The sequence below is a fragment of the Pseudochaenichthys georgianus genome, chromosome 3 (genome assembly GCF_902827115.2).
Source record: "Pseudochaenichthys georgianus chromosome 3, fPseGeo1.2, whole genome shotgun sequence".
NCBI lineage: Eukaryota > Metazoa > Chordata > Actinopteri > Perciformes > Channichthyidae > Pseudochaenichthys > Pseudochaenichthys georgianus.
In genome coordinates, this window is record NC_047505.1 from 32299263 (window position 1) to 32315559 (window position 16297).

The following is a 16297-nucleotide window of genomic DNA, read 5'->3' on the forward strand; positions in this document are numbered from 1 at the left end:
TTAATAAAACCACAGCATTCGATCTCAGGCAGTAGCTACTTACAATTCTCCGTGAGATCAGGGAACAGATATAAGATGGAAGTTTCCCTAACATGGCTTTGTATATAAAAATATACCAGTTACTGAGCCTCCGTACAGTTAGTGAAAGCAAACCAGCCCTTGCATACAGGGTACAGTGATGGGTTAATGCTTTACAGTTTGTCACAAATCTCAGTGCACTGTGATACGCAGCATCTAACTTGACCAGGCAATTGGCAGGTGCATTCATATAGACCAGATCCCCATAGTCCAGCACAGGTAAAAAGGTCACAGTGACTAGCCTTTTCCTGGCCTCAAGCGAGAAACAGGACTTGTTTCTGAAAAAGAACCCTAGCCTAACCCTCAGTTTTTTTAGCAGGTTATTGACATGAAGTTTAAAAAAGAGACAATCATCAAGCCAGATACCAAGGTATTTGTAACAGGCAACAACTTCAAGTTTTGTTCCTTGCGTAGTTACAATATCTAAAACAGGCTCTGGTGTCTTTTTTGCTTTTGAAAAGAGCATTACCTTGGTTTATCCACATTTAAAAAGAAGCTTTAATTCAGAGAGCTGAGTCTGAATAGTGTTTAAAAACAGCCTGTAATTTAACACCAGCCTCCTTAATGGTGGGACCTGCACAATAATCACAGTATCATCCGCATAAAAATGTAAAGTAGCTTCATCCACATTATCACCTACGCTGTTAATATATATGGAGAATAAAAGTGGTCCTAAAACAGAACCTTGTGGTACACCATTAGAAATGTGTAACCACTCAGAAGACAGTCCATCAAAATGAACACATTGGGACCTTTCAGAGAGGTAGTTCACAAACCACCCCACTGCAAGGCTGGATAGGCCAATAGCCTCTGCTTTAAGATGAGATGATCAACGGTGTCAAACGCTTTGGAAAGGTCAATAAACAGAGCTGCACAACTCTGCTTATTATCTAAAATAGTAGTAATGTCATTTACCACTTTCATTGTGGCAGTGATGGTGCTGTTTTTCTTTCTGAATCCTGACTCATGTTTAGACAGGATGTCATTTGTACATAAAAACTCCTTTACCTGTTCACTCACTAGGCGTTCAAGAACCTTAGCCAGAACTGACAATTTAGAGATTGGCCTATAGTTATTTAAAATAGTTGCCTCACCTCCTTTCAGTAAAGGCAAGACATAAGCAGACTTCCATACTTATGGAATTGTATTTGTGCTGAGGGAGAGGTTAAAAAGAGAAGTAAGAGGTGGAGCAATAAAGTCTGCAGCTATCTTTAAAAAGAAAGGTTCTAAGTTGTCCGGGCCAGCCGGTTTCCTAGGATCTAGCTTAGATAAGGCTTCATGAACAACATCAACAGTAAAAGGGGTAAAACTGAAAGGGTTTTCCAGACCACGTTGTTCAGACACAGACAAAAGACACAGACTGTGGTGTTTACAGAAGCAGAGTTAGTCACAGAATCAAATAGAGAACCACAGGACACAAAATGCTCATTAAAGCAATTTAGCATAGTAGCCCTGTCCGATATAGGGCCAGATGCTGTGGTAAGGCACGGAGGTAGCTCATTACGGATCTCACCGGTTGATATCGATTTTATTGCTTTCCAACATTTCCTAGGATTATTTAGGTTTTCTGTGGTAACTGACAAATAGTACTTCGACTTTGCACTTTTGACATTTGAAGTGAAGCTATTCCTTAGCTGCCTAAAACGCAGCCATTCTATCTCTGAGCCTGATTTCCTAGTCTTGCCCCGGCCTTATTTCCTCTCATGACGGAGACTAGACAGCTCAGCAGAAAACCAAGGATTGTCTCGTCCCTTTACTCTAAATGTACGCAGGGGTGCATGTCTATCAATGATCTCCATAAAACCAAGATAAAAATAAGACCATGCGGTTTCAACATCAGCACACAGATCGATTTTACCCCAATCAAAATCAAACAGATCATGCACAAAACCCTGTTCCACAAAATGTTTTATGTCTCTCTTGATGATAATGCGAGGTTTAACCTTTTGGACCTTAGTGTCCCTAATTGTGGCTACAACACAGTGATCGCTCAGATCATTTGCAAATACTCCCACAGAAGAATATTTATGGGGAACATTAGTTAAAATTAGATCAATTAGGGAGGATTTATTAGGGGACTTAATATTTGGGCGAGTAGGACTGTCCACAATCTGAGTAACATTTAAAGAGATACAAAGGTTTTTAAAATCCTCTGACACTGCAGTTAACCAGTCCCAGTTTAAATCTCCAAGTAGCACTATTTCCTTGTAGTCTAGTTGTGATAAAAGATTTGCTAGCGAAGACAAGGAGTCTTTGACAGCTGAGGGGGGTCTGTAGCAGCCCACCACCATGACCTGTTGACCCTTTGCCACTTCTATATTTAAGGCTAAAAATTCAAATTGCTTACTGATCGATTTGGAAATTAATGTGGTTACACTGAACTTATTCTTAACATAAATTGCAACGCCACCACCTTTATTAGGCCGGTCGGTACGATACACATTAAAACCATTTAAGGCAATGTCAGAGGCCAAAATAGACTTATTTAGCCATGTTTCAGATAAGACAATGACGTCAGCGTCAGTCGATTTTGCCCAGATACGGACAAAATCTAGTTTACCTAACAGACTGCGCACATTCAAGTGGATGAAACCCAACCCAGACCTAGCTTTAAAATCAGCAGGAGTAGCGATCTGACTATTACTACTGGGCGGACCAGGGTTAGGTTGTACATTTCCTGACAGTAATAACAACAAAAAAACCAGGCATCTTTTCCTCTTAAATGACACACATACATTGTCATCTAATTTAGAAACACCGGAAAAGTCTGCGAGAGTGTGATTAGAGCTTAAGAAGCAGTCCTGAAGAACCATCATCGCTGGAAAATAAAAAAGACAAACATATGTTGTCGAGCAGATTGTCTGTGACAAGGCAACCGGTAATTGTTTGTGTAACACATCCGAACCTTTGCAGGGGCAGTGATGTACCTGAACGCGTTCAATGAACGATCGTTCATGAACGCGTTCATATTTTGGGCGAACGTGAACTGAACGTACTGTATTTCCGCTAGATGAACGTAATTGAGAACGCGTTCATTCTCAGCGCTGTATAACGGCGTTCAAAAGTGTGTTCATTCTCAGCACTGTATTATAACGGCGTTCAAAAGTGTGCCAGATTTCATATGCCTTTCAGCCGAAAACCCAGTTAAAACACACCGTAAACAGGCTTCAAAATAATGCGGAAAACCACCCAATCTGGCAACAGCAAGCTGCCTGTGATGCGTACGCGCCTGTCACCCCTGGCTGTTGCACTAAAATATAAATATACTAAATATATCAGACTCCTCACAACAAACAATGTGGAACCGCGGAACCGGCGAGCATTGAATTAATGAATGAATTAGTATGGACGAAGCCGAGAGCAGCTGCAGCAGCACTCGCTCAGAGTGAGACTCTACGGCAGGGGTGGGGAACCTCCGACCTCCGGCCGTATACGGCCCGCGAGACAATTTGGTACGGCCCTCGAGGTAATTTATAAACACACGCAAAAAATAAAAAAATTAAAGAAATCTAGACCGCAAAAAAATTAACAAGCGAGTGCCTGTTTTTCCTGGCCAAGGTCAGGGTCCTTGAACACAACACGAGCCTAACGTGTCATCACGTGGTATATGTCTCGACTGACAGGGTTGCAGTTCTGACTGAGAGCACCAGAACGCCACTCCAACACTTCAGAAATTGCAGTACCGATAAGTCCATACACATGCCGCAATTTCTGCGTGTCTTGTGTCTTTAGTTGAAAGCCCAATGGCGATCTGCTCATCTGTCATACAGTCAATAACTGTGTGTATCATTAGCATCTGGTTAGCTAGCTATGCTAACGAATATAAGAAGCTTGTCTACAACCAGTGAGGTAAAGGCACATCTTTATATGATCATTATAGTTATAAAAAAATAAGAGAATAAAGTAAACAGGTATAAATACTATATGACAGTTATTAATAAAGAAGAATACAGTTTGAAAGGGTAGTGATTTGTCAAATATCCATAAATTAAAAAAAATCTGCTTACAGTTGTGTTTGGGTGTTGAGAGATGTGTCCATAGATCTCCTAATGTTGCTCTCAAAGTGCAACAAATCTTCCCAGGGGAGCATGCCCCCCGGACCCCCCTAGAGGAGGTTAGGTCCCCCCCACTTAAATCATGTTCACATGGATAGGAAACTAAATACATTTGCACACATCTTGTGTCCATAAATTATCTTTCTGTTTTGGTGGTCACGCCACACCCTGCACGTGCATGCATACGCGAGTCATGGTGAGATATCTGGATTAAGAGGTTGCTTTTTCTTTGCACAGCATGAAATGAATGAGCTGTGATTTTAGTTTTTTTAAGCAGAGGTCAATAACTTGTACGGCCCTCTGAGGATATTATAAACATTGAAATGGCCCATTAACATCGTACAGGAGACAAATAATAGCTCGCAGCAACGTATTGAAAAAAGAACTATGAACTATAAATTAGTTCATTTTTGAAACCATGAACTTTAGTTCAACATTTTGAATTATGAACTATGAACTGAACTAGTTCATTTTAAAATGTGTGAACTGTGAACTGAACTAGTTCATGTAGAAAGTGAACTTTCCCAACACTGTGCAGGGGATGCCCACTGCAGGTGGCAGAATAGACCTGAATCCAGTAGTCTTCTCAGAATGACTAGAGATCTTCTCATAGTCCAAAACAGTTAACAGGCACAGCAGAATCCCGATATGGGCCATTTTCCCAGACCAGCAGAGCATCCGGATAGGCGTGCAAGCAGGCCCGAAATGTGGAGGCGCTCCGTTCTCCTCGCGATATCCCCGGTGCAGAACCTCCTCAGTAGGCCTACAGCAGGATAGGCGAAGCAGGACCAGCTGGAGGCGTAGAGGCGCTCCGGTCTCTCAGCGATATCCCCGTGGTAAAACGTCCTCGGCACCGTAGAGCACGACAGGTGGAGCAGGTGGATACAGGCCTCCGCTACAGCAGGTGTAAAGCAGGCCGCAGCCCGAACGCGAAGCCGCTCCGGTCTCTCCGTTACGCCCCCCGGGGTAAAATCTCGCCAGGACAGCAGCACACGACAAGTGGAAGCAGGTCCCCGCCACAGCACAACTTAGCTTTCAAACCGTGCTGCGCCGAGCAGGTGAGTACAGCAGGTTGGAGCAGGCTGGATGAGACAGCAGCTGTCAGTGTATCTTATTGTTTCCTTCGTACGTCCAGTAAAAAGAGAAAATACCCCTCGTTGTCTCGCAGAGGAGCAATATCTGCTTACAGTTTATCATGAATTACATGCATGTTTGTTTTTTTTCAAAAGGAAAATATAGTGACATCAGATTTTTTTTAAAACTTCTTTAAAACCTTATTAGAACCAATAGGTAACGTTAGCCAAAGTTGTGAGAACGTTCCCCGCTAGCTGGGTTGGAGGAGGGGCTCTGTAAGGAAGTGGTAGATTTTTTCCGGTTGTGTATTTTCAAATTCTAGCACACTCGAGCCGGTTTCTCAAACTTACCTACCCCACCTTTGATAGATATTAATTCATTAACTAAAAGTGTCACTCAAAAGTATGAATCTTTTAATCTAAGAAAACAAAATGATTTGAGAATGATGTTTGCAGAAAGAAGTTTATTACAAAGAGATTTGTTATATAATAATAATAATAATATTAATAATAATGGATTACATTTTTATTTTATATTTAGAGCGCTTTTACAGGTGCTCAAAGCGCTTTACAATTACATATTACACATATTAGACATGCAAATGTCATTACTGTGGACATTACCCACAGGAGCAAATGCGGGTAGAGTGTCTTGCCCAAGGACACAACGGCCTGACGCAGTGCTGTAACTCAGACAAATGCTTTAAAACTGTAGAATGGCGTAGTTGTGCTGTGATGGAATAAATATGATAGCTGCTTTTATAACGGATGAGCCTTATTTAAACATATTAAATGTTTTTTTATTTTTCAAGAGAACAACCTGGTGACGGTCCAAAATCTTTATTTGAAAGACAAATTTGATTTAAAGGGGGAAAAACATGGAATGTCAATAACATGTCAAATTAATTAGATATACTTTTGAATACACAATGACTCAATTAGCGGCATGGATGTGGTCCAAGAGGTCATTCATAGTGACAAACACAAAGAGCAGTTATCACCTGACCTTGAGATTCCCCTCAGCCTAAGGAAGGTTTTTAGGGTCTTTGTATGATTTTACGGCCCACAATTGCTCACATTTTTGCAACAGATAGCTTTTCTCATGAAAAAAGCACAGACACCCACTGTTCAAAGCGTAGCAAGATTCTGTTGAACAAAGCGGCTTATTAAGCAGCTAACAAACCAGATATTCCCCCAGGAGTTGGTGCTGAGCAAAAATATGTAAAAATCTAACTAGCATTCATCAGGTTGAAACAAACATGACTCCAAATGAATAATGTTCCTCTGTATCTGCTGTATGTGAAAATGAGGAACTGTTAATATGCTTACCATATCCATATCAATTTAAAGGGTGATAATATATGTGTTTTGCGTACAGCTGATTTCTGGGGTCCAGGTTTTCAGTTTACAATAAATGAGTGTAATATATAAATAAGAAAATTAGGGACTTTATATTTAGTATGAAGATTCAACCCAGTCTCACGGCATTTCGTGTTCACCAACACGATTTTTAATCTATTGATTCGTGTTCACCAACACGATTTGCCCCTTTTTTTCGTGTTGCACAGCACGATTTTAAAAGCAATGTATTTCTACTGCCTGCAGCACGTCTTTTTCTCCGGTCGGGTCGAGGAAGACCGGAAGCTGTGTGGTTCATAAAAACATGTTCTTACTCAATATCAAGCCACAGTTATTGCTTTTATTTGAAATCGTATAATTTCGGACTTTTGTTGCTTTTAAAATCGTCTGTGAGGAAAATAAATGGGGCTCAGAGCCTCAGGATACTGAAATCTGTATTTTTTAAATCTTTTTTTCCTTCTAATTTGTTATTCTTTTCAAAATAACACACTGTTATTTACTCACCAATAACACACAATTATCCTTGCTTTTATTTATTGGTTTAATTCCATAATCTCGGGCTTTTTTCGCGTCCGTCAGGAACTGAATTTCAAAATAAAAATAACCGGAAACAGACGTAGGCATTACCAAGATCCTGAGCTATGGTTTTAAGCTTGCTTATTGGATGTTTTAGCCGCAATGCATGCTGGGATTTGGTGTTTATATGATATGAAATCCGGAAAACATTTTAAAAGAATAAAATAATACTTAATTCCGAGTGTTCTTGCTTTTCTCTTTGAAAGTCATCACATAACGGCATTGTAATACACGGTTCGGCTGCATTGTATATTACAGATCTGCCGTAGTTCTTTATTTATAGAGCCCTGATGAGAAGACCTTTGGAAAAACTGAGAAAATGCCGCCGAAACTGAATACTTGACGTGGATCATAAATATATTCAACAATTAAACAACATCTTCAATTTCTCTTCACACAATACGTCTCCTTGCAGTATCAACACTAATTCGGCTGACTTTTACATTTGATATAATTTATAGATAGGTTATATTTACACCATAACGGTGCACAGCTGATATAAAAGGACTGTAGTTTTTAAAGATATTACTGATTTTCTTTGAATGTAAGAATGTAAATACTGAGTCTGAAATAGTATAGCAATATGCTGTAAAATTATGTGAAAGCATGAATAAAACGTGTCCTACACTAATAATACAAAGTTATTATGGCTGTGTGTACCTTGTGTGCACCGCCTAGTGGTTAAAGCACGTTATTGAATTATTGTTTTTATGTGTTATAATATAACACATAAAAACAATAATGTACTCTTAATATTTTTTTCATCAAATATTATTTGAATATTTGAATAAAAATATGAAGAGTACATACCTTCATAGGGGGAAAGTAGAAGGTCTGTGATAGAAATATAGAATATAAAAAATCAAGAAGATACTATAAGTGATCTCTACAATAAAACAGTTTAGTGCAGGATGTACAAAGATATTAATAGGAGGAGGTGCAAAACAGAAAAACGAATTAACCTTTATTTAAACATTAAATAACAGATTAAGGTCTTTTAAATAAGAAAAAAACTTTGGGGGTATCTATCAAAAGATAAATATTAAGCCTGACAAAGTACTTAACGTCTAATATATTGCTTTCCTGCAATGTTAACTATGTTGAAGCACTTATTTTAACTGATATTATACATATGAATTATACTCTTATGTATGTAGATAGAATAAGAAATGTGCAGAATATGACAGTTTAATGGTGGAGGTACACACATATTGATAGATGTCTTGTAATGCACTGTTGAGGAACCTGTGACCCAAGTGTTTCATTCATTGCATAACTACACCGTAGTTGTGTATGATATGTCAATAAACCTTTGAAAATCTTGAAAGGGATGTGCAAAATAGCCATAATATACAGTCTTTAATTAACTATTAGTAGAGAATAACGAGTAATGAATATACTTTATTACTCGTTTCCATTCATGTCAATTGCAGATACATGTTTAGTCTTCTCAAGCACCAACTATCAAATATCTCTCCTGATTGTTGGCACTTGACAATCACCTTACCTGAATTTTACTCAGGTCACGTGTAACTAAAGTCTGATTTAAGGGTTGTTTATATTTCACATAATTAATCAGAATCTGCAAAGTAACTCAAATAAATGCAGTGGAGTAAAAATACCAGGTTAACCTCTGAATTGTCGTGGAGTAGAATTACAAAGTAACAATGAGCTGTCATGTGGGTATATATTAATGCTGCGCATTATGGACACAAGCGATTTTCACCCATTTATTAATTATATGTTTTACATTTGATAACACCATTGTGTTTAATACTGGCAACTTCTAATTGTGGGAAAAACGAAAACGTTCAGTAGAGACGTCCCATAGAACATTTTGTGAAACACAATAGCCAGCATGTGTAGTTCTGGGGGGGCGTTCGATTCCAGTTTTGGATAGTCTGGCGTGGTTTCGTTCCATTTCACACAGCTGTTTGACGCTCTGCGTAACCTTACGGGGACTGTAGTCCTAAACGATAGCTGGGGATTATGGGTAGTGTAGTGTCTTCGGCCATCCTAAACTCAGAAATGTTGACAATCGCAATGATGCTCGAAATGTCCCTTATAGGCCTACGTCTGTTTCCGGTTATTTTTATTTTGAAATTCAGTTCCTGATGGATGCCAAAAAAGCCGGAGATTATGGAATTAAACCAATAAATAAAAGCAAGGATAATTGTGTGTTATTGGTGAGTAAATAACAGTGTGTTATTTTGAAAAGAATAACGAATTAGAAGGAAAAAAATATTTAAAAATACAGATTTCCGTATTCTGAGGCTCTGAGCCCCATTTATTGTCTGAGCCCCATTTATTTTCCTCACAGACGGCAACACAAGTCCGAAATTATACGATTTTAAAATAAAAGCAATAATTGTGGCTTGATATTGAGTAAGAACATGTTTTTATGAACCACACAGCTTCCGGGAGAAAAATCCAGAACTAATCCAAAGTAGTATGAGCACGTTAAGACGTTGGGTAATAAAGTCGTTTAGATGACTACAGCCTCGTGAGATTCCATGAACATGCTCTGCTGCACGAAGTAGTTTGATGCGTCACTTCCAGTCAGCGGCACTCGTGCACCCTCCAAGGTCTGTGTCTCTTCTCCCTGACAACAGAGACGCACTTCTGCCTGAGCAGCGTGATGTCAGGCAACACTGGTTTTATAATGTCTTATTTTATAGGCAAACAGAACACACTTCACATCAAAAGTATTAAAGAATAAGAATGCGATCCATCAGCCTTTAATTATCAATTTCCCCTTCTCAAATCTTTGAAATCTAACATTATTCTATCTTTAACCAATGACAAGTATTCAAATCATTGACGGGCTGTAGAACTACATGTTTAATCAGCAGGTCACACTTACTGTTTTTGCTGTTTTTAAATCAAGATGTATACATTGAATTCCCTGTAATGTCATATATCATTTTTGTTAATCCAATGTTAACCATAAATCTAAGCACAGTAGGACATGATCTCAGTGCAGAATAATGGCAAATGTTTCATTTGTGACACAGTGAATCAATTGGCTCTTCGCTCTGTGATGGTGTCTGGCTCATAACGGAAAAACACAGCAAGAGCTGTTAAATCTAGTTTCCTTTGAGTCTCTATAGGGGACTGCAAAGAAGATACGCTGGTTCTCTTCAATGTGTGGGCGTTGAATTGAGTGCCTATAACTAGAATTAAATTCTCAAAAAATGTAATACTTTCCTCACATTTATTTCAAATGGTGAAACATTAAGCATTTATAATGGGACTACTTTACCCAAAGAATAAGAATAAGCCTAATTTCCTACTTACCGTCAGTAGTATACCAATGTAGATAACTTGCTTTTATGGATTGCAGTGCATTGATGTTTCATAACTGATGTCCTGGTTCATTGGGAATTACTTTCTTGTGTTTTATAAATGAACACAGGTGTTGGACTTTGAACGTGAGAGTGAGTACATCCTGGTGCTTAGCGCTCAGAACCCAGTGGCTCTGGTCCGAGGCCGATACGGACCTGCATCCACGGCAACTGTCTCCATCTATGTGGATGATGTGAATGAAGGTCCGATTTTGTCTCAGAGCCATTATGAGGTTACTGTCAGAGAGGGGGAAGAGCCAGGACGGGTCATCGCCACCATCCGAGGTTATGACCCCGACTCTCACCCAATCAGGTAAGCCTGAGACAATGAATATTTTATCAATAATTATCTTAATTCTGCTATAGTGTTTTTTTAACATGTTTTTTTACAATGTTATTCTGTGCAGATATTCTCTTCAAGGGGACACCAAGAAATACTTTTCTATAGGGAAGTATTCTGGTGAACTAAAGACGGTGCAGGCCTTGGACAGAGAGGAGAACAGCACATACACCATGGAGGTCATTGCAGTGGATGGGCGTACGTTTATTTTCATTACTATAAAAAACACACATCCATTTCCAGTTAATTATTGACAAAATGTAATGTTATTATATTTCAAATATATAATTTATATCATTTGATGAGTGGATTATTATACATACAGTATAGTGGCTGTGGTAATTTTCCTTTCTGAATAATATTCAATAATCTTTACGTATCTTCAAATTTCCTGATAATAATTGACAGGAAAATACTTAAAAGACACAACTTCCTACACTAACACAAATACTGTAAGCCTATACAAAGCCATTCAGACAACCAGATTCCTATTAAAACAGATGTAAAAGTAGAGATGCATGATAGTGAGATCAAAAGAAAACATTAAGAGTGCAAGAAAACAGAAAAAATAAAGACAATTAGGCAAGGAATGTACAAATACAGAATGTTCTCTATTTGTTTAGGGGCGCATACGTTCAACATCTCTTGTGCTCCTCTTAGGAAACTCTTCCTTGTCTGCGTCCACCCTGGTGACGGTCCAAATCCTGGATGTGAACGATAACAGCCCGGTTCTGGTTGGAGACTATTCCTGGAAGTACCTGTGCACGCCTCGCTGGGAGGACCAAGCTCTGGTGCTGGCCTCACGGGACAGTGATGGGCCGCAGCACGGGGGAAGACTCAACTTCTCCCTACGCAGTGATGCCACAGTGCGACGTAACTGGAAACTAACGCCGATTAATGGTGAGGTGGACGCAGACTTAGTCAACACGGTCAACCCACGGCAGGCAGTGTTAGTCAAAGTGAAGACAAGTAAGGTCACATTGTATAGAGGACCTACTTTAGCTTAGGTAGGCCACCAAGGCTGAGATTAATTGTAGCCAATAATCAAAGTGTAGACATTTATAATACAGGTGTTTCAAGTATCAATATGCCCAAGTACTCTGGTGTGATGCTGTGTGCCAACACACTCTCAGAGCCAGCCAGAGAGCTGCTTAATGGATTCACTTCCGATATCAGACCAAAGAAGAATCCTTAAATCCATCACGATTTCTAAATCAAATCATTCCATTCATATGGAAAACTTAATACATTATCGTGTACTTTGAGATGGTTTATGGACCAAGTGAAGTGCTAAGTCCAACTTGCTAAGAAACAGCCTGCTTTTAAATAATGCAAGGAGTTAATTTTTTAATAAGACAGGTTGATGTCATCCAGCCATGTAGTATAACGTTGCTGATAAATGGGTTTTTAAATACACCCTGTGGACAGCAAGTTTTCCTAAGTGTGCTAAATGTTTAAATTGTTATGAATAAAAATAGGAGATAGGACATCCATGAGAAAGAAACAGAGTGATCTGTCCCTAAAGATGTGCAAATTGCTCTGTTCCTTTTCTGCATCATTTCATCAGTAGCCTACTGTCTGGGAAGCTCTGTCTGCCTTTGTAAACTGCTAGCGTTAGGCACATTTAATGGAAACTATTTGCTGCATTGACGTCTGTCATTAAGTCATTCAAACAGCTCAACCACTTTCCTCTCAGAATTTTTTTTATCTCCCACGTTCCCTCCCCTGTTCCTGTTGGTATTGATTGAGCCCGAGCTGTAATTATATCTTCTGTGTAATTTCTTTGGCGTCACCGCTGGGTTCCTGCCAGCTAATGGAGGCTAAAAGAGGAATATCCCAGAATGCTTTGCACCTGGTCTCAGCCAGTAACGGACGTACCCATACATGTGTACTTGTACCGGTCTAATGGGTGCTGGTGCACGTTTTGCGTGACACAACCATAACCTCTCATGAAAAGAAAACGTGTGTGTGTGTGTGTGTGTGTGTGTGTGTGTGTGTGTGTGTGTGTGTGTGTGTGTGTGTGTGTGTGTGTGTGTGTGTGTGTGTGTGTGTGTGTGTGTGTGTGTGTGTGTGTGTGTGTGTGTGTGTGTGTGTGTGTGTGTGTGTGTGTGTGTGTGTGTGTGTGTGTGTGTGTGTGTGTGTGTGTGTGTGTGTGTGTGTGTGTGTGTGTGTGTGTGTGTGTGTGTGTGTGTGTGTGTGTGTGTGTGTGTGTGTGTGTGTGTGTGTGTGTGTGTGTGTCTTCAGTCTTTCAGAGCCTCAAATGTACCATGTTTAAATAATTGGCAGTTCTTTTCAATGCAGTCATTCAGTTAACGAGGCAGCTCACTCTTATTCCACTTACATTCGCTCTTAATGGCTGTTCATAGAAGTGAGGGGAGAAAAGTGACACATCCACTCTTAATGTAATGCATTTAATACCATTGTAATGTCAAATATACTTTTTGGCATTACAATTATCCAAAATATCGCTTGGTAGGTAGTCACAGAACCAACCTTTGTAAATGTCACAGTAGAGGTGAAACAGTGCAGATAGAAGATAATTTACCAGCATGCGCATGTCCTGTTTCCCTGAGAGACAAATGGAACATGAAGGGGACTGATGGTGAGGTGCAAGCATGAAGTTTAGGACCCCCAGATAAGAGTTCAAACAGAATGATAAAGCAGTTCTCTTTACTGGACGGGCTTTTACGTCATGCAGCCAGACGTGTGTTTTTGACTGATTTACAGAGATAAGATACAGAGTCATACGCCGATGCAGCGTTATGCATGTTTGTGCTTGATTTCTACTTTGCTAGAATACATTGTAAAGAAGTTGTTTTGCAGTTGACACCTACAGTATATGATGTAACACGTGTAGTGCACAGGAATGATGCCTTCTTTTTTTTCTTATGAGGAAATATTATGAAAGCAATATTGTTACGCTGTGCAAGTGTTTACCATCTATCAAATACAAGTACTATAGAGCATACACTTGTTTATTTTTCTAACAACCGCGGTTTTGAATTTTGGCTTGTTGCTGCGGTTGTGCCTTACCTTGTTGTGATTTAAAGGTCCCCTATTATACTGTATTATAGGTCTCAGATATATACAAAACATGTCTCGAAATACCAAACAGATCGTGCATTGTAGCATCCCATAAACCCCTCTGTTTCAGCCCTGTTTCAAAAGTGCTGATGCTCTATGGAGATTCAGGTGATACGGTGGGCGGGTGTTACCCTGGTTGGTGATTGGCTAATGGTTACACAAGCCAAAAAATCATTATGACATCATAAAGTGGCCAAAATCTGATCAGCTCATTTTCAGACAGGTGACTAATAGGTGTCAATAGGTGACCTTTAACACATTTTTCACGTCATGTATGTGTTTTGTCTTTCAGATACTCACACCAACCTGTCCCTGAACATCCCGTACCTCGCCCCTGAGGTCTACACTGTGCCCTTCACCATCTCTGACAGCAGCTCACCTCCCAGGAGCACCTTCATAAACCTGCCAGGTATTACCTGCTCTCCTGCTGATGAGCTAAAGTGAACACACGAAGGCTATGGAACAAAAGCGTAGGAACAATCGATAATGATCAACCCATGTGTGTGGCAGCATGTCCCTGCACTGTTCTTGTTTAATAATGATGCAATGGAGCTTCACACCGGGCGTGTGATTACACAGCTCTCTTAAGACTCTGTCAAACAGCTGCTAACATCTTATATGCATAACCTAAAATAACGCGCAGGTTCATATGTACAGGTTAGAAAAAGCGGACATTATCTATATACAATCTGTTTTCATATATATATTATAACAAGTATAGTTGTACAGATAAACATTTAACTTCTTCCACTCGTCAACTTCAGAGTTTATATTAAATATATTTCTAAATGAATCTTCCATTCATTATAAGCAGAGAAATGTGTTTGTTTGTTATTGGAGTTAAGGTTCGTAACTCGACAAATAAAAACGGGCTATGAGTCGTATTTCCTGTTTACTCAAAACTACTTTGTTGTTTCACCCTTTCCCTCTCCTGTTAGTGACAGTGTGTCCCTGCAACGTCAGAGGGAACTGTAAAATGGCTGCCAAGCAGTTGCAGGGCATGCCAACTATCCAGTCTGCAGTGGGGATTCTGCTTGGCACTTTTGCAGTCATTGGTAAGTATACTATGCTAAACAACTTTGCATTAGCTCCATGAGAAGCTTTATAAAATCGTTTTTTAATTGTTTCTGCAGGGCCTGTGTACTGCATTGCATTCAATGTTTCAAGGCTTTTGTGATACTATGCCTATTCAATGTTATTCACAGACAAATAAGCATCAACATAATAATGTGGCTGAAAATATTTTTTATTCCAGGAACTATTCTCGTTGTTGTGTTTGTGAGACTCTCCTACCAAAACCCAAAAGAACCGAGCAAAACGAACCAGGAGAGAGTTCCCCTGAAGACTTCTATCTGATTAGGATGAAACTGATTAAATTGTGCTTCCTGCTCACTGCCTCCGCCAAAGGGATCAATGTAAGAATGTTGCTTTTAGGGCACTGAGTTCATTATCTGAATGTCTAAAAGTGAATGTATATTTCAGTTATTAGATCAAACGTCAGATGTTCTGAGCAGAAGTACAAGACATTTTAAATTAGCCTAGATGTGTAATTTGCAGTACGAAGTGGTCCAACCCGTGCCTGGGACAAGATGTTGACTTGTGTTTTAGGTTTGTCTTTTGTATTGTTATAGAACTGTTTATTTGTTTAAAAATTATGCCTTTTCACTAGCACAGGTGGGGCCATTGGTTGTTATAACAATTTAGAGATTTCAGAATTAAGTCATAATATTAAAAGTAAAAAGCTACTTTATTTCAACGTTATTCTTAAAATGTTTTTTTTTGTCTAACCTTGGCCCAAATACATTTTTCTGTTGTTCATTCATTTTATACACATCTGGTGATGGAAGTATGATACTATATCTTAGATCTCTAATTATGATAATGACGTGGTTACACAAAGAAACTTTTACATTTAATGAAATGCCTGTAAATACTGGGTTTTGATTTAATCTAATTCAACATGTACTTTAAGAATGAAACATGTACCATAGCTGCATCATTTCATAATTCAAAATCTTCCCATCTTATTTTTGTTCTATTAATTGAATCCACGTATAACGGTATCTGTGGCCTCTCAAACCTGTAGATTCACTCATTCACATGTTTTCTTTATTTCCTATCTGCTTGCTTTCACCTTACAACACACTTCTAATCTAATGAGAAAGCCTGAAATAGCCCTGTGTTTGTAATTGTATTTGCGCAGCATTCCAATCTCTGTGATTAAGGCTATATACTGTATGCTGACCCAGAAGACCTCACAGGCAAGCAAAGCTTTATTCAGACAAAGGTGATGCTATAAATATCTCAACAATTGAAGGCAGGGCCGTATTCACCATATACATTGGGGGGGATGTGTCCCCCCCAATATTCAGATACACTCAAAATGTC

The 16297-nt window shown here is 39.2% G+C and overlaps 1 protein-coding gene across 1 annotated transcript in view; it reads left to right on the forward strand.

Annotated features, from left to right (window-relative positions):
• Window positions 1-15670, forward strand: part of cdh16 (cadherin 16, KSP-cadherin) — a 34913-nt gene extending 19243 nt beyond the window's left edge. Inside the window, exons 13-18 of the mRNA XM_034103151.2 lie at window positions 10557-10798; window positions 10893-11023; window positions 11486-11725; window positions 14202-14318; window positions 14848-14964; window positions 15165-15670. Coding sequence (XP_033959042.1) covers window positions 10557-10798; window positions 10893-11023; window positions 11486-11725; window positions 14202-14318; window positions 14848-14964; window positions 15165-15265 — 948 coding nt within the window. The 3' untranslated portion in view covers window positions 15266-15670. The remainder of the gene's footprint in view (window positions 1-10556; window positions 10799-10892; window positions 11024-11485; window positions 11726-14201; window positions 14319-14847; window positions 14965-15164) is intronic.
• The last annotated feature ends 627 nt before the right edge of the window (window positions 15671-16297 follow it).